Source organism: Panicum hallii, chromosome 9 (assembly GCF_002211085.1).
Source record: "Panicum hallii strain FIL2 chromosome 9, PHallii_v3.1, whole genome shotgun sequence".
NCBI lineage: Eukaryota > Viridiplantae > Streptophyta > Magnoliopsida > Poales > Poaceae > Panicum > Panicum hallii.
Genome location: NC_038050.1, coordinates 68,011,955 through 68,033,797, shown reverse-complemented (window position 1 = coordinate 68,033,797; position 21,843 = coordinate 68,011,955). Strand labels below are relative to the sequence as shown.

General features: G+C 49.9%; 4 protein-coding genes across 7 annotated transcripts; 2 read left to right on the top strand and 2 right to left on the bottom strand.

Annotated features, from left to right (window-relative positions):
* Positions 1 to 828: 828 nt before the first annotated feature.
* On the bottom strand, positions 829 to 3,039 carry LOC112873998 (beta-hexosaminidase 2-like). Its single transcript, XM_025937128.1, has 2 exons — positions 2,101 to 3,039; positions 829 to 2,000 (listed from the first exon to the last, which is right to left on the bottom strand). The coding sequence occupies exons 1-2, from the start codon at positions 2,930 to 2,932 to the stop codon at positions 1,036 to 1,038; spliced, it is 1,797 nt and encodes a 598-aa protein (XP_025792913.1). The 5' UTR covers positions 2,933 to 3,039; the 3' UTR covers positions 829 to 1,035.
* Positions 3,040 to 5,604: 2,565 nt separating this feature from the next.
* Positions 5,605 to 10,056, top strand: LOC112874000. The gene is made up of 7 exons (XM_025937130.1): positions 5,605 to 5,866; positions 7,506 to 7,667; positions 7,756 to 7,822; positions 7,901 to 7,966; positions 8,038 to 8,156; positions 8,898 to 8,962; positions 9,134 to 10,056. Exons 1-7 carry the CDS (start codon positions 5,730 to 5,732, stop codon positions 9,838 to 9,840), a joined length of 1,323 nt encoding a protein of 440 aa, XP_025792915.1. The 5' UTR covers positions 5,605 to 5,729; the 3' UTR covers positions 9,841 to 10,056.
* A 180-nt stretch (positions 10,057 to 10,236) lies between these two features.
* LOC112874001 (50S ribosomal protein L15, chloroplastic) lies at positions 10,237 to 13,698 on the top strand. 4 transcript variants are annotated; one of them, XM_025937132.1, is made up of 4 exons: positions 10,237 to 10,729; positions 10,938 to 11,089; positions 11,734 to 11,969; positions 13,506 to 13,698. In XM_025937132.1, exons 1-3 carry the CDS (start codon positions 10,291 to 10,293, stop codon positions 11,953 to 11,955), a joined length of 813 nt encoding a protein of 270 aa, XP_025792917.1. In that variant the 5' UTR covers positions 10,237 to 10,290; the 3' UTR covers positions 11,956 to 11,969; positions 13,506 to 13,698. The 4 variants fall into 4 exon arrangements, with proteins under 4 accessions (XP_025792917.1, XP_025792918.1, XP_025792919.1 ...); XM_025937133.1 differs by having other exon boundaries at positions 13,503 to 13,698; XM_025937134.1 differs by lacking the exon at positions 13,506 to 13,698 and adding an exon at positions 12,110 to 12,199.
* A 2,446-nt stretch (positions 13,699 to 16,144) lies between these two features.
* Positions 16,145 to 18,361, bottom strand: LOC112876268 (3-ketoacyl-CoA synthase 6-like). The gene is made up of 2 exons (XM_025940341.1): positions 17,465 to 18,361; positions 16,145 to 17,311 (listed from the first exon to the last, which is right to left on the bottom strand). The coding sequence occupies exons 1-2, from the start codon at positions 18,173 to 18,175 to the stop codon at positions 16,538 to 16,540; spliced, it is 1,485 nt and encodes a 494-aa protein (XP_025796126.1). The 5' UTR covers positions 18,176 to 18,361; the 3' UTR covers positions 16,145 to 16,537.
* Positions 18,362 to 21,843: the final 3,482 nt, after the last annotated feature.

The window sequence follows — 21,843 nt, the reverse complement described above, 5'->3', positions numbered from 1 at the left end:
TTCTCGTGTCTGTTCCTCTCAGGACGCGGACCACGTCATCTGGTAAGATAAAAAATGACCGCACTTCGTTTCCACCATCCGTACCAAATCATGTGACACCATCATAAACAATAGGACACTGCCGCTGTGGATAATCTATGAAAGATGCGCGCCAGCCACGACCACGACACCAATGAGCACAACGGCGGCGCATGGTGATGAGCAACAGGGTCCGTCAATCTTTATGGTTACTGGTTGAGGCCCGGAGCCAACAGCCCAACGAGGGAATGTTTCTGCTCCTAATCGGCGCTCCAAATCTTCCGATATCTGACAGGACAACACGAGCATCATGCGGTTCTGAGTGTCGTTACCCTGGCTGGACGGTGAGGCGTGAACAGCAAGAGTACAAAACCCTGTGAAACTATCTTGTGTCGTTTTTGTTCTCTGCATCACAAATTCGTCTCCAGAGAGACGTCGGGAATACTTGCCAAAAAAAAATCGTAGACTTGTGAGTCCTAATTTCCCCCTACTTTATTCCAAGTCCATCAGTACATACAAATCATCAACATGAATATCAAGTACACGTGCAATGCAACTCATGGTATTATTGGACAAATCTACCGAAAATCTAACCATCGTTTTTTCTCTAAAAATAAAATCTAAACCAGCGTCAAGAACAGCAGCTATCTGAATCTACCAATGATTTTCTTTTCAGTTTCGTTTAACATGGGAGTTGGGAAGTTCTTAGTGCAGAGCTCATACACGAGCATATCTGAAACCAGGCCTGTCTGAAACGAGGACAGGCACGCTTCAAACGACGAGGATGAAAGCAAATATTGACATGGTAGATTGAGGATGCCTTGGTTTTATTCTGTTCTTGATTCGCCCAGTCATCCCTACCTCGATCCGAAGAACGATGCTGATGATTCTTCTTTCACCAAGTCCCAAATCTCTGCCTGCTCCTGTTTGTCCTCGTGCTGCCAATATTCAGTCCGTTGCAGGCAGCGAGCTTGCTCTTGCCAGTTGCCACCGCAAGCATCACTTCAGGCTGCTACGCTACTCCGAGAGGTGGCACATACGCGGGTGCAGCGGGCACCACAGCGGCTGGATCGGCTCGGCGCGGATACCGCGCGCCACCATTCGGTACCTCCACTCGTTGAGCCGGGCCGTGGCGTTGGCGTAGCGCTTCCTGCCGTTGGCGCCCTTGTTCCCGGACCAGAGCGTCTCGGCGGCGGCGGCGGCCCTGGGCCAGAGCCTGGCGTCCAGCACGACGGCGTCCGACTGCTCCGACCACAGCGCCACCTCGCCGCCGAGCACCCGCGTGGCCTCGTCCTCCGTCAGCCCGTGCAGGATGTCGTAGTCGTAGATGCGCTGCCACGTCTTGAAGGGCGCGCACCAGGACCCGCCCGTGCCGCCGGGGTCGTTGAACAGCGGCGTGCCCTCGCGCTCCTTATCCTGCACGTCGTACCGGCTGTCGTTGCCGACCCACCCACCGTGCCCGCAGTCCAGGTAGTAGTAGGACGCCGAGGAGACGATGGCGCGGTAGCCGGCGGCCACGATGCGCTTGGTGTTCTCCGCCCCGTTGTTCCAAGTCTGCAGCACGGTGGTGTCGCGGGGGAGCACCGTCTGCCCCACCGACACCTTGGGCCCCAGGAGGACGTCCTCCCAGTACACCACCGTGCGGTTCAGCTCGTGAACCAGGAACGGCCGCGTCGCGTTCACGAACAGCTCCAGCAGCCGGTCGTGGGAGCCGCCGTCCGCCAGGAAGCGCCGCACCACGGGGTCGTCCTCCCAGCACGCCGTGTTCACCTCGTCCGCGCCCCCATGGAGGTAGGGGTCCGGGAACAGGGCCGCCAGGTCGCGCAGCACGTCCTGCGCCACGCGGTACGTCTTGGGGTTCAGCGGGTTCAGCTGCCCCGTGCCGGGCTCCGCCGCCAGGGCCGGCTTCGCCGCCGGCGCCCAGAACTTGTCCGCGCAGGTCACGATCTCCGGGTACGCTCCCGCCCAGGACCCCGTGTGCCCTGAGGTGAAGAGTTCGCGTTCGAGGTAAAATGGAGTGGCCAATGCAGGATACGATTGATTGAGCAGCAGTTTGATTTGGACTTGTTAGTTCGTACTCACCGGGCATGTCGATCTCGGGGATGACGCGGATGCCGAAGGCCTCGGCGAAGCGGACGACACGGCGGACGTCCTGGTCCGTGTAGCGCATGGCGGGGGAGTAGGAACCGAAGTTGGCGAGATTGGGGACGGAGGGGAGGACGAGGGGGAACGACTGTGAGTCGGTGATGTGCCAGTGGAACACGTTGAGCTTATTGAAGGCCATGGCGCGGATGGTGCGTAGGATGTCGCGGACGGGGTAGTAGTTCCGGGCGGTGTCGAGGAGGATGCCGCGGTGGGTGAAGAGGGGGTGGTCGGAGATCTCGATGTCGCAGGGGACGATCGGCTGGCCGCCCGAGTCGGGGCCGCCGCCCGCCCAGGACAGCTGGGAGAAGGTCTCGAGGCCACGGATGGCGCCCCATATCGTGGCGGAGGAGATGTCGGCGGAGCCGGTGTTGGGGGGCACGGAGAGCGTGTAGGACTCGTCGACGCCGGGGCCGAGCGGGACCACGGGGTCGGCGACGGAGAGCGCGAGCAGGCGGATGGGGACGCGGGAGAGGGTGTAGTTGGCGGGGGGCACAATCGGCGCGTAGCGCTCGCTGCGGATGAGGCGGCTGTAGTAGGCGATGGCGTGGCGGAGCGACGGGTGCGACGGCGAGGCGCGGATGCTGAACGACGGGGCGAGCGGCGCGTACACCGCCGTCGGCCACGAGACGGTCACCGGCTTGGGCCACACCTGCACCTTCTGGGGCGGACGCGGCGGTGGCGGCTGCGAAGGCGGCAGCGCGCTGGAGGCGGGTGCGGCCGCTGGATGGACGAGCAGCAGGAGGAGGAGTAGATACGGCGATGCCGCCATCGCCGAGGTTTAGGAGGTTCACCGGTGGGGATCGACGCGTGCGTGGGAGCAGTGCAGAACTGCAGATCCAGTCAGTCAGTGGCTTTGACATTCTACAGTTTGTTTGTTAACCCCGTTCGGTATGAGTGGTTGGCGTTAATCCGCAGCACGAGGATCCGAGATTACCCTTCTGCGCTTTTCTTAAGGAGAAATATCCTTCTGGGTGTGCTATGACCATCCGCCACCGTCAAATGTGTAACTCGAGATTAGTGAAAAGCTAATATCTCGGTAGTAGATAGTGTTCATTTGCATCAAGTTTTAAGTACCAATATGTGATCCTAAGTATCATTTTTTTCCACCGTGACACGACGCATCTCCCAACCTGAGGTGTTTCAGCTTATTTTAGATTTTGAAGGCTCGATTTTAGAAAATCCAAAAATCGGATGACTCACAGAATCGAGAATCGAGCTGGGAGCTGAACAGTTCCAATCATCTAAGTTTTACATTAATTCTTTTTTTTTAAATATGAATGGTAAACAGCTAAGAGAGTATGGGGACAAATAAAATATAAAGTGGCATAGCCTTTAAGGCTCCATTTTAGAAAGAGAGAGACCAGCTAACCTATGGTATTATATACCGAGTTATCAGTTATGAGTATTGAGGGTGCCATAGCGTTAGAAAACTTTCGTGTTATAAATACGACGTAATAACGAACCTCTCATTTTTTAATATAAATTAATAATGCTTTCTCGTACTTACAAAGTGTCATTTCTTCCAAATAAAGAAATGAGGATCTGTAAATGAGCTCTAAGTGGTACGAGGTACAAGGTTATCAAATATTTCCAACAAATACTAACATAGAAAAATAAAAATATATATATCAACGTTAGAGTGCATAGAGGAATCCTGCCTGGCCCGCTATAGCCACGAGCCGGCGTTCTATTAGGTTCAGATCCGCCGGAGCCCACAACATCTAAGATATCAGATCTAACTTAGCCCAAAAGACTAGACTGGTGGGTGAGAGTTGTCCCACCTTATATGTTGAGCTCCCCACGTCAATTTTCGATGTGGGATGAAATCTAACAATCTCCCATGTCACACATTGGGCCCAACTCATCTCTCGGAAGACGTTCTACCAGGCTTCGGAGCTCCGGACTCTACAACTTCCTTTTTATTTCATATGCGGTATTATGCTTGTCATGATAAAATATAAGGTCCATGTACTTAGCTAAGATTCACATAAAATGATTGTACCATGTGTTGGAATTGATAACCATAATCCATTTACTTCATATTTTCTTTGAGTCTGTAACCGAAGTAAGTGTAATGGCTGAACGGTATGTTTGATCTGCTGGAATTTAGCGCGTGAAATACTCTCTCCCTCTCCCTCGATATCTCATCTTCATATTAAAAGGCTATGGAGCACTTGCGTATTACAAAAAATATAATTTGTTATTTAAGAAAAAGTCTATATAACTTCCAAACATATTGTGGGTCGATTACGTCGTCTATAAAATCAGATTTTTGACCTCCTAACCTATGCAAAACCATTTAAATAACCCTCTAAGGTGGTTTTCTAGGGTTTTATCTCGCTGACACGTTAAAGTGGATTGTGATGATGATGTGGATCCCTTACATGTGGAGCCCACGTGTCAATTTTTCATCTTCATCTTCTTCTTATATCAGTGGATTGGGAGCTCTAGGAAAACTAGAGCAGGTCTCTTGCCAGCGGCGAGGCGCACCTAGCTGTCACCATGCGGGGCGGCGAGGCTGAGCAGGATAGAGCGAGCGGCGAAATGGGTCAGTGCATAGTGCTCCAGGACGTAGGCGTCCATCTCCTGGCTGTGCACATCGAGCTTGGGTGTCGCTCAACCAGAGGAGATCCAAGGAAGGAGGAGGGGAAAGAGGAAATAATCAACAGCTCTTGGCCAGCGCGGTGCTCGCTCAGCCATGATTGCGATACGCAGGCGGAGGAGGGGCGCACGACGGGATGCGGTGGCGCGGGCAAAGGAGGGGCGCAAGATAGGGTGGCGCGGGCGGAGGAGGTGCGCACGACAGGATGCGGTGGCACCGATGGAGGAGGGAGCACTGTGGTGGTGCAGGCGGAGGAGGGGAGCACGATGAGCTGCAGTGGTGCGAACCAAGGAGGGGAGCACGATGAGCTGTAGTGGCGCAGGCGGAGGAGGGGCACATAACGGGTGCCGACGAGGGAGGGGATGATAGGTGACAGCGTATTACAGGGAAGAGAGAACAGACTAGGAGAGAGAAAGTGAGGGGTGAATACAGATAAAAATCTAACAATTAAGTTTAAATATCACGCTGCTATTTTTTACCTAAACTAATGTGCCAAGTTAGCAAAATCGGGTTGGAAAACCACTTTAGGGGGTTAGATAAATGGTTTTTTTAGTTTAGGGTGTAAAACTTGCGGTTTTGTAGGTAGAGGGATGAAGTGAACCACTAGATAAATGTGGGGGTTATATAAATTTTTTGTTGTTGTTTATACGATAGCAAAGAAGAAGCATGATTTGCATCAAAGATTTGACTTGTGCAATGGTGATTTCGACTTTTAGCGTGGAAAAACACATTTAGATTACGAATAGAGTGTTGTAGTGAATCTTCGTATTTAAGGAGCAAATTAGTGACTAATACTCCGTAATAAGCACTTCACCAACGCAGCGACCATATCCGTGCCAAATGGCTAAACACATCCAGATTCGGAAATTCCAGAACCCCGACGGCTTTGACCCCGGAGGCTGTGCCTAAACCCTCTTCCTCGTCGCCAGCGGCCCCGCGCTCCTGGCCTCGCCCTAATCCGGCCATGGTGGGCTCTGATCCGGACCTGAGCGGAGGCGCCCCGGACGTCTCCGAGCTATTCTGCCACTACAACTCCCTCTACTTCCACGATTCCCTGGGGTCCTGCGCAGTCTCCTGGGCGGAGGACCCACTGCCCGATCGGTGAGTGCCCCCACTCCTCGCTCTCGAGTTCGAGTGGCATACGGGTTCGACTTCCAGGGTACAGAATCGAGGGTTTGGATGCTGCACTGCTTCGTGGTTTCAATCTATTGCTTGTTTCATATCGCTTCTACCTAGATTTGATACATTACGATGAAATTGGTGGTGGTGGGGGGGGGGGGGGGTGGAACCTCGGCCCTCTGGAAGTACCAGACGGACTAGCCCCTGCAATCCTCCATCAACCTCTAGATCTTAGTCTCGTTTCTGGAGAAAACAGTCTAATCCCCCCCCCCCCCCCCCCCCCCCCGGTTCATTAGAATTACCATCAATTGATGATAACTAAATTTCAGTTTTGTGTGAGTTGGGGGTTGCGGTTCAGAGCTTAACTGCTGAATGGTGTACCCATTCTCTGCGCTGTAAACGATAACGGTCTTGGCTTTCAGTTAAGGCAGTGGGTTGATCCCCTTAAACTCTAAAAAAAAAATTTCATGATAACTAAATTTAGGCATCCAAGGGAAAGCTATGCCCTGAGCATAAGCAAGTGACACTATGCCTGCACATAGCCAAGGGCTGGAGCTCCCTTTCTAGCCTCTGAATATTCCATTTATTTGCTTATTCATTTACTGAATTTTGTTGCTGGAGTGCTGCCATGATGGACTAGGTCGATGCCTGGGTTCTTCCTTTCTTGACCAGAGGAAAGGGAAGATAGAGAAAATGCCTGGGTTTGTATGGATAAACAGGTGTAGGACCAAACCACTTCCGCACCGTGTGTATTACCAACACATCATGTCTTTCTTTATGGCCTGAATTTAGCTTTTGTGGTCGCATTCGTCATGGTGGTTTGATCGAAGCAATGTAAACTAAGATCAGACAGCTTTGAGCACCAAAACTATGTTTTTTTAAAAAAAATCTGGATCTTGATTACTTGGAAAAGATGATATAAGTAATAGATTTTGGCGGGTTAATTTTGTCCTGTTATGATATTGTAAAAATAAGTAATAAACTTTGGCGGGGTTTTTGTCCTGTTATGGTGTGGTGTCTTTGACAGCTTTGCAATTGAAGAATATCAGCATTGAATTCAGGAACCATCTGTGATAAACGGATTTGAAGTCTCATTGAATTTTCTTTTGATGGACGGTAATGCGTACTTTGTACTGCATTAACTACAGTGATCAGTGGGGTGATAAATGTCCGATTCGTTTGTGTCGAAAGATGTTAGTAGGATCATTAAATATTGGGTATTTCCCTTCTATCGCACTTTGAACATTTATAGCCTTTTCTTGCATGGTTGAGTAGGTGAAATTATGATGGATAACGTTTAAAGTTTCCTGCATTTGTTTCCAAGATGTTGCTGCATGGCCTGCCCCTCGGTCATTGCGTTGCAGCTGAAAACTTTCACTTACGGTACATCTTAAAGCCACCACATAAAATGCGGAACATTATCCAGACATAGGGTGAATGATCTTAGCATCAGGTTACTAACTTCGTACTTAATGGATTTCTGAAGCACGACATGTGTCATAGAATCATGGGTAATTGTATGTAGTCTACCACCCATAAAGTATGTGATTGAAGTATTTTTAGAAGAGTTTACCAGAAGATTAATGCATTATTTTTCGTTTTCTTAATTACCCTCCTGCAGTGATGTAAGCACGTGTGATTATTATCCTGGAGGTGGTGGCTGTATTATACTTCTTTCCAAATCCTTGTGCGAATGTCATGATGAATCTGATCTGAAGAATGCTTTGCTTCATGAGATGATTCACGCCTATATTTGCATCAAAGATAATAACAATAACCACAGGTACGTGTTTGACAGCTTGTATTTTTTTTTAAATATACTTCCGAGTTTCTAATTTCTTTTGATTCGTTTTGAAACTGTGAACAAGCAGTGACCATGGTGCAAAATTTCGGAAACTGATGAATTCAATCAATTTGAGCTCCGTAGCTGATCCCCATGTAAGTCGAAGTCATGCATCAGCTGTCAATTAGTCCTAACTTGCATATTTATTGTTAACACCATTAATTGACATTCAGCGACCAGTTGATGGCTACAGCATAACTTTGCTCCATGAAATCAGAAAGAAATATTATCACTATAAGGTAAGAATCAGGACTGCAACAAGTAAACTTTAACTTATATTTTTCACATTAACAGCTAGGAATTTTTACAGTGTCAAAGCTGTGGAGATTTGATCAAGTCAATCAAGTTGAGAGTTCCTTCTGGTGATGACTGCATCGAGAGAAAAGGTGTTGATGACCCATGTCAAAATTCTAAGTGTCACTGGCATAGGTATGGATATGCACTTCATTGCAATGATGGTGTTACTTGCCTACTAGTTAAAAATAGAGCTCATCTGATTGATCACAGAAATCTGAGATAATAGTGGATGTTTTCAGAAAAGATCAGTGTCTTGATTCTCTTGGGCTGGGTCCAATTTTTATTTCGCAATAGAATACAATGACAGACACGTGTTGGCACATGTTTGACATAGGCTTTATACATGCAATGGGGCAATTGTTGATAACATTTTAGTGGCACAAATAGTCAAGTTCAGATTGAATAGTTATCAAACCATTTTTTTTTAAGTCATGTATTCAAACAGGAATTGGATGGATCCTCGGAAAAAGAACATAGGGAGTTTGGATGTATAGTGGGCGTGGACATCTGAACTCAGTTGGATCTTAATACATCTGGAGTCATGATCTCTCCAAATTTTGTAATGGAAGAGAATCAACATGATTGAGCTTTGACACGTAATTAAATAAAGTGTTATCAGGATATGTATGGAGTTATTCGTTTTATTTTTTGAAAGACCGATGGAGTTATTGTTTTAGGATAATAGTTTCAGCTGTAGTTATAGTAATATATATCTTGATTTGGATAATATCAAGTCCGACAAATATATATGGATAATATTAAAAGTATAATAACTATTTGGATTGAACATCTTACCAAATAAGCATGTGTCAGGTTCATGCTCTGAATATTCTAGACTATCTGTATTAATGCATTTGGATGTTTGGCTTGCAGACACAAGCAGCGGTGCCCAGGTAGCTATTGTAGAGTTCAAGATTCATTACCTGGAGGTCCAAAAGGTAATTAACTTCAGACCTACCTGTTTAAATTATGGCAGCATATTATATTATAAAGTAGATTAGTTTCTTTCCACAAATGCTTGGAGATGACTCTTCAATGCAGAGTCTGCAAATCTAAAATTTTGAGTTCTAGCAGAGTTACTAAATGCTAATTGTTTCTGATAATCTCAGTGGAAGATGCACTCGACGAGGGCAAGGCTGAAGAAGCTGTCTGCAGAAGTTGGCACTTCACATATACATCAGACAAGGGCGGAAGAAGCAACAAAAATGAACGGGAAGATGCCTCTACTGAGTTCCTTCATGTTACTGATAATACAGTTGGCAGTTCACTGGATTCCTCCTCAAGAGACAGGTCTAACAAGAAAATCAAAATTTCAAAGGATGATTGCTGTGACCATCAAATTATAGAAACTGTTCATGAAGCACCAAAACGTCCAAGAACAGCTGTACTAGAGAACCAAGAGTACAGCAGACGGAAGAAAAGGAAACAAAGAAAGGTGGATGGTTATTCAGTAATAATTGAATGGCTGAATTACTATTGTTTTAGTGATTCGGATGAAGATGAGGTACCATTGATTAATAAGCGAACAGAAAGAAGAAGACGGCAAAAATTACATGACATGTCTATAGCCAGGTTATCCAGCAATGATGTTGTGTCTGTAAGCTCACCTTCTGATACAGTTGGTTCTTGCTTGCTAGATCCAGGGGACAACAGCAAACTTGAAATTGTGCCAGCTTCTGAGCCTGAAAAAAGATCCTGGCAAATTCATCCTGTGGGTAGCAACTTAGTTGCTGGAAATCAAGCTGGTCATGAATCTCTGTCTTCTCCATTGGATTCACCAATTAGAGGTGAAATTGTTGACATTTCAGATGGTTGAGTACAAGAGTTCCGTTTTAGCTCCTTATACTGAAGCCTGGCTTCAGGATTATCCAGTATAGTGGTTGTAAAGACCCTAGTTTCTTTTGTGCACCTTGCAACTGCTAGACAAGTAGACATGCGCAGACTGCTAAGCCGTCATGTGAGTACCTTTGTACATGAGCTGTTTTCCGTTCATTTATGCCTTTGTATATAAGTTTTGTTTCTTCATTTTGCATTCCACCGCCTTTTCCTGCTCAAATATTTCGTAGAGGTCAAAGCCATATCATATCCGTTTGGAACGCGGATTTTTCGTAAATTTCTCGCGTTCTGAATGGGCCAAGGCTATTTGAAAAGCAAGCCCAAAACAGAAGGGAGGGAGGCCCATCGTCTCCTTATTATCCCTCTCCCCCAAACTCAATTATCCGCTTCTATCCACACTCGCAAGTCGCAAGCCGCTCCAACGGCAGCCATGGCTTCCATCACCCTCCTTTCCCTCGCTCCCACCGCCACCTTCCTCCACATCCCGGCCTCCACCACCTCCACCTCCTCCTTCGTCGCCGCTTCCGGAATCCTCACCAGCCGCCGGGCAGCGCCCCGCGCCCTCCCGCTCCGAGCGCGCCCGCTGCGCCGCGTCACCGTCGTCTGCAGCGGCGCTGCTGCGGCAGCCGAGGCCTCGGATGCGGCGGCGCCCGCCGAGAAGTTTCGGCTCGACAACCTGGGACCGCAGAAGGGGTCCCGGCGGCGGCCCAAGCGTAAGGGGCGTGGTATCGCGGCGGGCCAGGGCGCGAGTTGCGGGTTCGGAATGCGTGGGCAGAAATCGCGCTCGGGGCCCGGCGTCCGGCGCGGGTTCGAGGGAGGGCAGATGCCGCTCTACCGCCGGATTCCCAAGCTACGCGGCATTGCCGGCGGTGAGGTTCTCTAGTTTAGGCCTGAAGCTTCCCTTAATCCGCTCAATTGAAGCAACTCTCTAGTACAGGCAAATACGTGCTCCACTTCGACATTGCTCATACTAAATTGGAGGCACATAATCCATTGGATTGCCTGATGCGAGTTGATTTTGTCGGAATGGCGGTAATTGAGAAGTTGTGTGATGCGAATTCCACCATGCCTTTTCAGGAATGCACATTGGGCTGCCTAAGTATGTGCCATTCAATTTAAAAGATATAGTGCGTGGTGGATTCAAAGATGGTGACGAGCTATCGCTGGAGACCCTGAAATCGCGGGGCTTGATCAATCCATCAGGCAGGGAAAGGAAGCTGCCACTGAAGGTATATATATATATGATGGTTACTCTTTTATTGCTTTCTTAAAACATGTTTTGTGGAATGGTATGGTATTTTTTATGTGAGTTGATGCGTCCCAAATTATGAGTACCTCTCTTCAAGATGACCTTGTTGTACCCACGATTTGAAGCAAAGAATCAAAGTGCTGGCGGAGTTTTATTTGTTTTTGTTGTTGGATTGAATGATCAGTGTTCTTTTTCTTTATTTCTTAAATGTTATTGTAACATTTCTGAGTTCACCTGTGATAATGGTAGATACCAAGTTTAGCCGCTTGAATTAGAAGTCATCTGTTAGGACTTGCAGTCCTGGTTCGATTTTTTTGCCTGTTTGTGTTAGATGAGGACCACTTGTAGTTGAATGGCTTTGTTGGTACAGTTTGGCAATACTCCCATCGGCTATTTAAAGGATCTACAGTGTATATCAAAAGTAACTATAGACTTTCTTTTTTTTTTTGAAATAAAGTAACTATAGACTTTCATATGATCATATATGCCCACATTAACCTGAACTAGTATCTGGACTTCCAGCAAACACATGATCTATAACATTACTCCAGTATTTTACCTGGTAACTATTGTGATATGATTTTGTTTGACATGCATGCCTACTTTTTGTTCACCTGTCTGTAGATTTTAGGAGATGGTGATGTCTCAATCAAGTTGAACATCAAGGCTGGAGCATTCTCAGCATCAGCTAAAGAGAAGCTCGAGGCAGCTGGTTGTAACCTGACTCTATTGCCTAAACGGAAGAAATGGCTTTCACAGAATTATCTGAAGAACCAAGCCCGTGCAGAAGAGTACTTTGCCAAGAAAAAAGGCGGTGCTGGTGAATCCGATGACACCTCTGCATAGAATTCCAATATGATGTACTCCTCTTCTTCCCTTTTCTTTAGCATATGCTTATTTCTCCCTTTTTGCTCTTAATTATTCATGTATCATGAATTTTGTATCTATGTGATATGCAATTATTTTATGTGCCCCTTCTTGTAAAATGTGAACATGGCAGTGTGGTACTATGCCCTGGTGCTTCTGGAGACCTTTTTCGAAGAAAGCCTGGAATCATATGTATAAAAGGAAACCCAAAGATCAGGCTGAATGTTCATCCAGTTCCAAAAAGAATCTGTAAAACCAGAATCCTTGACCTTTAGTTAGATTTCTAGATGCATGTGGCTTGATTCCATTAAGTCAACATGCATCTATCTGTCCATAAGAGCTAATGCTGATGCACCTTTCTCTTTGTTTCCATTCCATTTAGGGAGTTAGAATTCCGTTTAGTGAAAGAAATTGTATTATCTGATCCTAAATAAAAAGGAACACCATTTCAGCACCTTCATTTATACCTCGATGTAAACCTGTCCGCTTTCTTAATCCTGCATGTGCTCCTTTCATGATTTATGTCAAAGATAGACATGCATGATGTGATGATGCACCATTCATACAGAAATAGCCAGTTATTATACAATTCGTGTTTGAAGAAGCTACGGTAGGATGGTGCTTCTCGGTGTATAGATTTATTGAATTGCCTATTATTTGAGAATGTATAGCTAACAAGTCTCATGCAGTAGTAATTTTGTGTAGCACCTATGCACTACGTCACTATGATAGAGTCTACAACTGCCTTTGGTACTTCTTATTTGACTTAATCTAACAGTATGAATAGCCCGTCACACTAGAAAAAAATGAAGCCTTCCCTTGTTTAAAGCCTTCCCTTGTTTAAAGCTTCATGAAAATAGGGCTATTGATGAATTATAAACAGTATTGTAAAAAAAACGAGGCGGGAAGAGGCAGACAGCCTTCCCCGCTTTGCACTAAGAAGGAAGCAGGGCTCGAACCCGGGTCTGCTAGCTCCTAGCTGGGAGCGAGCTCCACTAGCCAGCAGCCCGCAAGAGCACCTACAGTTATAAACAGTATTGTAGCACAGCCACTCTTAGTTATTGGTGATTGTTCAAACTTTTAGGGATACTAAGTTGTGGTTCCGTGCCTTCGCCATTTGTTTTCATAGGATGTTATTGATATCTCTGCAACCAAAATACTGATCTATGATAGTGCTATATTTTGTTGAAAAATTATCCCCTTATCCTTTTTCCTTCTTGACACTGATAGTTATTTGGTTAATTGGTCTGTGCACTGCGGTTGTTTCATTTGCTTAAATAATTTGATGAAGTATCTCTCAGTTCTACTTCTACCCCATATCCTCCCTTGTTGCTCATCATTTCCTTTTAGGATTAATTATTTGTGCTGTCAAAGTCAACACTAGAAACCATCTAACTAATCTGCTCCGCTGATTTTCTGTGAAAATGTTGTGTCAACGCTTTGACCAGCACGGTATATATTTGATCTTTAACAGCTTAATACTACATTGACAAATTACTAATCATCTTTCCAATGCATTTGTTAAGCAGCTGAAGTCTAATACCACTGCAGTACTTTGAATATGCATGGCTGGACCCGTGGAGACACTTGAAGTTTTGTCAGAAGCATCCTGCTGAAATCTGAAGTCTGTATTGACTGACGGATGCTGTAGAAACGATACTAGAAAGAGAATACTGGCAATTTGCCGTGCATTTACAGGGCTATCATGATCTCGTGTTGAAATTAGACTGCTGAACCCATGCTTATCAAGTAAGGTTACTTTTGGAAATGCATGTGACAAATTGTTTCTTTCCTTGTCAATGCATCATGCCGGTTTGGTGTCAAACGAAAAATGTTTCATGCCACTGACGAGGAGATTCCCCAGCCAAAGGGACCATCTCCTTCTCATGAGCTTCGCGTGTGAGAAGGCAGGAGACGAATGCTCACTGCGGCCACGTCTAGCAAATTTTGTGGCAGAAAGTTAGCATCCGTTGCTTATGCTTGTCAACTCTTGCCCAGAATTTTTTTTAAGAAAAAACTGGGTCTCGCACTCTCTCTTTCTGTTGGGCAATCAAGCTACCTGCACAGTGATCGAGCTCACCATCATCCAGGTGTTGCTTATGCTTGTCCTTGCCAAACTTATCGCGCAATTGCGTGTGGCTCACAGAACCGAATTCAGTGCCGATCACGATGTCTCAAGCTCGAACCTGTGGCGGAGAAACGACGGATCGGTTTCTAGTTCTGCTTCACGAGTTCATCATAAATGGGGCGCGGGACCGTACAGGCGATCCGTCGCGGCCCCGTCACGGACTCACGCGGGCAAATGGCACAATCGAAAAGTACGTTACGCCGCTGAACCCAAACGTCAAGAGCGCAGTACTACCGCGCCGTGGATAGTGTACGTTCACCGTTGACAGCCGGGTCGTCTCCGTTGATGGGAACGTCTTCGAATTGGAATTCGGATGAGGTGGGAGGGAGGTGTTACTAGTGGTATGAACGATGAAGCGACGCGTTCACCGTTCGTTAACCGCTGCTGCTCCGGGGTCTACGAGCCAAAGTTAATGCCTGACAGCGCTGGTTCACTGATAGTAGTTGCCCACCGAACAGTGAACTGAGTAGCCATGTCAACCGACGATCCCGGCCTGGCCCGACACTTGCCCAGGTCTAGGCGCCACGCCACGCCCCACGCCCGGAGCAACCCGTGGCGCGTGCCCCCTGCCGAGCCGAGTGCCGGGAAAGGGGTCGCCTCGTCTCGCTCCGGTTGCCCGTCTCCCCTTGCCAACCTCCGCACGGCCGGACGGCCAGCCAGCCAGCCAGCGGCGGGAACAGCGACGTGCTCGCTGGTTTCGCCCCCGCCGCCTCATAACTCCCGCTCCCTTCCGCGCCAACCGAACAACCCCGGGCCGCGGCGCGGTGCCAGGCCGGAGAGGAAGAGGCCCCAACCAACACCAACCCGGCGCCAGCCAACGCATTTAACGCCTCCCAACCGCGACGGGGGCCGAGCGACCCAGGCAGCGCGAGTGCGAGCTAGCTGCCGAGTGCCGGCCGCGCGACGCAACACCACCCCCTGGCCCCCCTGCGCGCCCCCACCGTCTCTTTTGAGTATTATTTATTAAACGTGCTCGCTCTACGCCCGCGCGACGACCACCGGCGGCCGCGCCGTGGCCATGCAATCGGTGAGCCCTCCTCCTCGTCGTCGCCCTCGGCCTTCCTCCCACGCGATGGCCGGACGGCCGGCGGGCGGGCGGCCATTAACTGCGTCCCCAACCCCAACCACAGACACCGCACGGCTTGGTTGTCACCAGAACACAGCTGCCTGGCTCGCCTGCCAGCCCGTGCGCACCCACCCGCCGTGCGCCTCGCATTCAGGACCCGATCAGCTTCAGCCCGTCGATGGCAGCGCCCGGCGCGCGACATGGCATGGCATGGCCCTGATGGCCGCGCGCCCCGAGCGCGACGCGCTCCAGGCGGAACTGGCACTGGAGCTGCTCCTTGCCATGAATGCAGAGGAGCTCCGAGATGTTGTGAGGTGGAGCAGCAGCAGAGGTGCTGCCTCCTGTTCAAGGTAGCGCCTGCTCCGGGAAGGTTGTCGCCATGCCAACCGCGGTGCATTTAACTTGGGTTGGGGGTACCAAAAAAAGAGCCTGGACTTTTCTTAGTAGTGCAGCATATTTGGACAATAGAAGGGAGGCTCATGGGATACAAAAACATGTGCAATCATATCCAAGTCAGGAAGAGAAATCATTTCAATTATTAATCGTCTCATGCAAAATAAGGAGCATGGAGCCATAATTGTACAAAGGCATGTGCAATTTTGCTTCACACACTGGTCTTCCCCAAAAATAATAATAAAAAAGCTTCAGTATCAGCATGAAGAACAGCAACAGAAAAACTCTGACAAGCAGCAAGCTGAGCTGCGTGATCGACTTAATCAGCGTGCCGGTGCCAAGTGGTCCTAGTGAATACCTGTCTTTCTTTTTTTGTTGGTTAGACTAGAAATGGCTGGATCATGAGTAGCTCGTGTTCGCGCTTATAAACAACTGGTAAGCAAATGGCAGCAGCTAGCAACCGTTAGTCAGAGAATCTCCCAGCACCAGCTCCAAGTGTAATCTCAATGACACTCCAACGCATCACTTGATCCCAGTCAACATCACATCATAAACTATTCCTACAAGCAATTGACAGGAAGTTAACAAGCACAGATAAGGGCTCCAATAACTATCAGGAGAATGCAGGTATCCCTTTCACCAGTTACAGCATGGATTACAATTTACAAGTGCTCGGTTTCCTTCCCATCCAAGTCCAAATCGCCCAATCCTTGGCCTAGGCCAGTTTTTGACAGAATGCCCCACGCTAACATCCAATTTTCCAACAACAACTAATTTAATCTCCTGTGATGATCATTCCTTGTGTGACACATCCAGCGACCAAAGTATGGATTTTTACCCCCTTTTAATTGACAAAAAAAAGGAAGAGAAGAGAACAAAAAAAGCACAAAGCTCCAATTTTTTTAAGCGAAATGCTTCGCGGGACGTACAGGTACACCACGGCGGCGGCGGCGGCGGTCGAGCTCGCTCGTCGGTCACAGCTTGACGACCTCCGGGACGTCGACGGGGTAGCGGTCGATGCAGTCGTCCCAGGGCCCGTTGGTGGGTGTCTTGATGGTGCGGAGGCACTTCCAGACGGCGCTGTTGCACTTGAACCCGCTGCCGAAGCCGATCTGCCAGACGCGGTCACCTCGGTGCATGCGGCCCTTGGCCTCGATGTAGGCGAGCTCGTACCAGAGCGAGCTGCTGGACGTGTTGCCGAACCGGTGCAGCGTCATGCGGGACGCCTCCACGTGCCGCGCCGACAGCTGCAGGTTCTTCTGCAGCTCGTCGATCACGGCGCGGCCGCCGGCGTGGATGCAGAAGTGCTCGAACGCCAGCTTGAAGTCCGGGATGTAGGGCTTCCAGCTCTTGTTGATGAGCTTGCGCCCCACCAGCCGGAAGAAGAAGAGCAGCTGCTCCGACATGGGCAGCACCAGCGGGCCGATCGTCGTGATGTTGGACTTGAGCGCGTCGCCGGCGATGGCCATCAGCTCCTTGGAGAGCGAGATGCCCGAGTACCCCTGGTCATCCTCCTCCTGGTACACGCACCGGTACGCGCGGTCGTCGGCGCCCTTGTGCGTCCGCACCACGTGCACCAGCCGGTACTTGGCGCGGCGGGCCTCGCGGCGCCGGTTGGACAGCAGGATCGCCGCCGCGCCCATCCGGAAGAGGCAGTTGGGCAGCAGCATGTCGCGCCGGGTGCCCTGGTAGAAGTTGGGCGTGATGATCTCCGTGGACACCACGAGCGCGTTCGAGTTCGGGTGCACCTAACAATGATCCATCAGACAGACGATTAGTTCTGCAGTTCTGTTTGTTTTACTTATTATAATCCGAGTCAAGCTTTAGTACTACTGATCAGGATGAGGATCCGCTCGGAATTAAGTACAATTCGGTAAGTAGTAATTAATATGCATGATTACCTGGAGCATGTCGCGGGCGAGATCGATGGAGATGAGGCCGGCGCTGCATCCCATGCCGGAGAGGTTGAAGCTACGGATGTTGCTGCGGAGCTTGTACTTGTTGATGATCATGGCGGAGAGCGACGGCGTCGGGGAGAAGAGGCTGCAGTTGACGACGAGGATGTCGATGTCCTTGGGCTTGAGGCCCGTGCGGCGGACGAGGTCGTCGATGGCGGAGAAGATGACGAGCTGCGCCTCGGCGCGCGAGGCCTCCATGCTGGGGTTGGGCGGGATGTAGTGGTTGGCGGGCGGGAGGCACGTGTCCTCGCCGAGCCCCGAGCGCTCGAGGATCCTGGTCTGGAAGCGCACGCTCTTCTCGTCGTCGCTGATGAGGCGCGTGTGCTCCATGAAGGTGGCGAAGGGCACCCGGCAGCTGGCAGGGGGCTTGTAGCAGGCGTAGTCCACCAGGTACACGGGCCTGGGGCGCGACATGACGTAGACGGTGCCGACGAAGACGACGAGGAAGGCGGAGCAGAGGATGTGGACGAGGTCGAGCTCCAGCGACCGCCACAGCGAGAGCAGCTCGCCGGGGCCCAGGCGCCCCAGCTCCAGCGCGGTGGCAGCCATCACCGGCACCAGCAGCAGCGTCAGGAAGTGGTTCACCAGGTACTGGTACCCCAGCTTGACGTACTTGAGGTTCACCGACCCGGAGAACACGCCGCCCGCCGGCATGTCGCCCAGCCCGCTAGCTCTCTCGGCTCGCGCGGTGCGGCACGGCACTGCACTGCACTTCCCCTCCCTCTCCGTTCCGCTCTCCGCGGGGCAGCGCTGCAACAGCTTGCCGTGCGTCACGTCGCGTCGCGCGCAGTGGGGGGAGCCGGCGTCGCGGTGCGTTGTGTGGAGTAGCCGGGGGGCGGGTGGGGTTTGTTTGCGGAGGAGGTGGTGCCGTGGTGGGGTCTTAATATAGTGGGGGAGCCGGGACGCAGGCGAGGGGGGCGCCCGTAATTAATTCCGGGGCAGATGGGTAGTTTAAATGAGAGCCCGCTACCGCCACCAACCCGGTTGGCCACTGGGGGCAGGGGCCTGCCTGCCAGTGCCAGCCTCCTGCTCAGCTCCGGCGCTCGCACAGCCTGCGGGCACGCGCGCACGGGGTTTTCTGCTCGGGCATGGGTGAGCAATTTCGGGAAAACAGCGACCGCGGTGATGAGATGACCGGTGAACGCGTGACGAACTATAGCCCACGCGAGGATCGGTGTGTGACGAGGAGTTTGGGTCAGACGATCGGGTTGATCAGATCGTCATCCGGTGCAGCAGAAAACCGCAAGGGTAATGGGCTGGAAGGCACTACGGTTTCCGCGGTTTGCCGAGCCGCAACTTGGACCGGCAGTTAATGGCGATGTCGATCGGCCATTTGCCAACGGCCAAGGTACGCAGCCGTGTTGGTGCTAGCATTAGCAAGACTAATTTCTTTTTTTTGAAGACTTAGCAAGACCAATCTCGCACGAGTCCTTTCAGAGACAGACAGACAGACAGGCAAGCAGGCGCAGAGAGAGAGAGAGAGAGAGAGAGAGAGAGAGAGAGAGAGAGAGAGGCGTTGGCTGTGAACCGTGCCGTTCAAAAATGAGATCGTCAGAACTCATCAAAAGATGAAAGGGGGTAGCTACATTTCACAGAGAACGGTCGAATTTCATCAGACTGCAGGCACTCCATATGGACCATTATGTACAGTGTTCGCGGGGCTAGTTGTTGGCATCCTTACTTCGTGGTCATGCCGTTGCAATTCTAGTTTGAGCTGATGCATTGCAGACTGCTCGAGCTTGGGAGGTTTCGGTAAAGGAAAAGGCACGAGAGAAGCGAGGGAAATCGGTGAGCACGGCTCAGATAAAGTAATCTTTGCATCTCGTGCCAGTACTTAATCAAGGTACAGATATTTCCTTTGAGATAAAAAGGACAGGTACAGATGAATACAGCACAATTCATGATGAAAACAAGTAACCAAACAGTACAACCTGGTACAGAGAAGGGGGGGGGGGACTCTTCTACCGCTTTTCTAGAAAAAGGAAAAAAAAAGCTTCCTTCTAGAGAGATCCGAGCACAGAGCATTGAAGGAACTGGCAGGACTCCTGCTCTCCGTGTCTTTTACTCTTTTTACCACTTACAGCCTGCAGACATGTACAGTACAGCAGGGGTACTTTTTATGACTGCAGGTAACCTTCTTCATTTCCTGTACACGTACGGCGACACATGCAGTGGTTGGCCTGATTTGGCTCCCTTGCTTGCTCGTGCGACCACCGGGTCAGAGGCTCAGAGCGATGCAATGGCACCTCAGGACTGCCACATGTGCAAATTAATCCCTTGCTGGTATCTTCTCCTCGCACAATTGAAGCCCTGCCTGATTATGAAGCTCATCATGGATCAAGATGAATGCTCCAGCCAAGTTCTCGCATGATGCTCTGGCAACCACCGACCTGCTCGTGGCTAGGTTTTCCCCCTCATTTGGAGAGGCTAGATGATTGAGAAATCCTGAGAAACCAACCTCGTTCTCAAGCCAAAAAACTCATGATCTGGCTGTTTCTAGAAGCAGCAATCTCTCTCTCTCTCTCTCTCTCTCTCTCTCTCTCTGTGTGTGTGTGTGTGTGTGTGTGTGTGTGTGTGTGTGTGTGTGTGTCCACGAGTGCTAGTATATGTAGATTTATAGAAAGAGCCTGCACGAACCTTGAATGCTTGGCTTCAGCTGATCGGTTCACTGCAGCACGATGCGTTGCCTGCTCCGTTTTGACGCAACCTTTAGCACCGGTAAGCCGCTAGTTTCTGCCGGCCAGTCATCGTTTGATGGCTTCAAGTACGTGTACTTTGCAGATGTGGAAATGCAACCCTGAGATAGCACTCCGTTTCCTTGTACCATATAAAGTTGCAGGGGGTTCAGACTTCAGGGTTTAAAGTTGTGAGGACTGAAAGAGGTAGCTGCAAGTGTCATCTTTACAGAGGTTCTATGCGGAAGCAGTTGAGACACAGTTGAGCTCAAAGATAAAGGAGTATCATCAGACAAAAGGCGTTTCGCACATCATGCACAGCTGCAATGATCTTTAAGCCAAAACTCAAGCTTTTTGGAAGTGTAGGTGCCGAAGAAGGATAGACAAAGCGCGCAGCTGCTCATCTATACACTAACCACCCTACCCTCCCAGTTTCTCGGGGCAGATAAAACACAGTAGCAGAGCAGTGTGGTGGTCCGGTCTGGTCCAGTCCAGTCCAGTGCAAGCATTAACATGCTAGTCTGCAATGGGCCAGTCAAACAAGGCGAGCTCAGGACCAGGAAAAGAAAAGTTGTCCAGAGTGGTGCCCAAACCGTACCGTGACAATTGAATGTTTACCAGGCTGCTGCGTCAAGAGTCATTTGGCCATGGCTTGGACTTCAGGCTTCATTCAGGCTGTGATGGCCGGCGCTGCTTTTAGGTGAGCCAAAGCTGGTATCGTCTCCAACAGCCCAGGCATCAACGCCCAAACAATCTTGCAATATCGTGGCTTTATTACTTTCTTCCCAAACAATTGGACGATGCAAAACCTCAGCCTCATATCTTGATTCCATTCGTGGCCAAATAATGGCGCAAAAATGTTTGCAAGAAAACAGCAGCACGCCTCTTTTCCCTCTGTGGATCAGAGGAACAGTAGTATCGTTGCAGCAGCAGCAGCTCGGGTTTGGTCAGGAGCCGGGGCGCATGGGCGGCTGTCTCTGTTTGGAGTTGGGGGTTGGGATCGGAGGAGTCACCCCGCGCGAAGCTAACGCTCTGAAAGCGTCGCCGTCCGCCTCCTCCGCGTGGTCGTCGCTCGTCAGGAACTCATGGCCGCTGTACCCACGCCGCCATTTATGCGGCCTGCAGGTCCTATCCTGTTTGGTGGACGACGCCTCGACTCCCCGTGAGGTGAGCGTGAGCCAGCGGCGCTCATGTACGATACACTATTTCTGGACCACCACACCCGTTTTTCTGATTTATATATCGGTGCACGTAGCATCTGCCGCAACAGTGAGCCGAGTTATTTCAGCAGCTCTCAGCGTATTAATGGTAACTGCTAATCTAAACCGATCTTGACGTGCTAGACGCTGTCTGTTACCTGCAGGAAAATAACATGCGTGCATGCGTTGCCGGCCGTCTCCCTATCTGCCCATCATCGTCTTCCCCAGCGAAATGGTTCTGAAAGGGAAGCGGGGCTTGACCCTGAAAAGATCATGCATCTGCTACGGATCCAACATGCATCCATATGGTTATGAGATAAGCACGTCTTGGTTAGGCGCTGTACTAACTTTGGATGAATGCGCGCTATTTTTGTCATCGTTTCACTGATAGATTTGATCGCGAATTCATCAAACCTCATCGGTCAGTAGTCAGTACCGGTGGCCGCGC

What these genes read in the sequence shown, in the direction of transcription:
- LOC112874000 (XM_025937130.1), top strand. Translation starts at nt 5,730, where the DNA reads ATGGTGGGCTCTGATCCGGACCTGAGCGGAGGCGCCCCGGACGTCTCC. An exon ending in AGAAATATTATCACTATAAG is followed by an intron (nt 7,967 to 8,037) that starts GTAAGAATCAGG and finishes GAATTTTTACAG; the next exon opens with TGTCAAAGCTGTGGAGATTT. An exon ending in ATTACCTGGAGGTCCAAAAG is followed by an intron (nt 8,963 to 9,133) that starts GTAATTAACTTC and finishes TGATAATCTCAG; the next exon opens with TGGAAGATGCACTCGACGAG.
- LOC112874001 (XM_025937132.1), top strand. Translation starts at nt 10,291, where the DNA reads ATGGCTTCCATCACCCTCCTTTCCCTCGCTCCCACCGCCACCTTCCTC. An exon ending in GCTACGCGGCATTGCCGGCG is followed by an intron (nt 10,730 to 10,937) that starts GTGAGGTTCTCT and finishes ATGCCTTTTCAG; the next exon opens with GAATGCACATTGGGCTGCCT. An exon ending in AAAGGAAGCTGCCACTGAAG is followed by an intron (nt 11,090 to 11,733) that starts GTATATATATAT and finishes ACCTGTCTGTAG; the next exon opens with ATTTTAGGAGATGGTGATGT.
- LOC112876268 (XM_025940341.1), bottom strand. Translation starts at nt 18,175, where the DNA reads ATGCCGGCGGGCGGCGTGTTCTCCGGGTCGGTGAACCTCAAGTACGTC. An exon ending in TCGCCCGCGACATGCTCCAG is followed by an intron (nt 17,312 to 17,464) that starts GTAATCATGCAT and finishes GATCATTGTTAG; the next exon opens with GTGCACCCGAACTCGAACGC.
- LOC112873998 (XM_025937128.1), bottom strand. Translation starts at nt 2,932, where the DNA reads ATGGCGGCATCGCCGTATCTACTCCTCCTCCTGCTGCTCGTCCATCCA. An exon ending in CCCCGAGATCGACATGCCCG is followed by an intron (nt 2,001 to 2,100) that starts GTGAGTACGAAC and finishes TCTTCACCTCAG; the next exon opens with GGCACACGGGGTCCTGGGCG.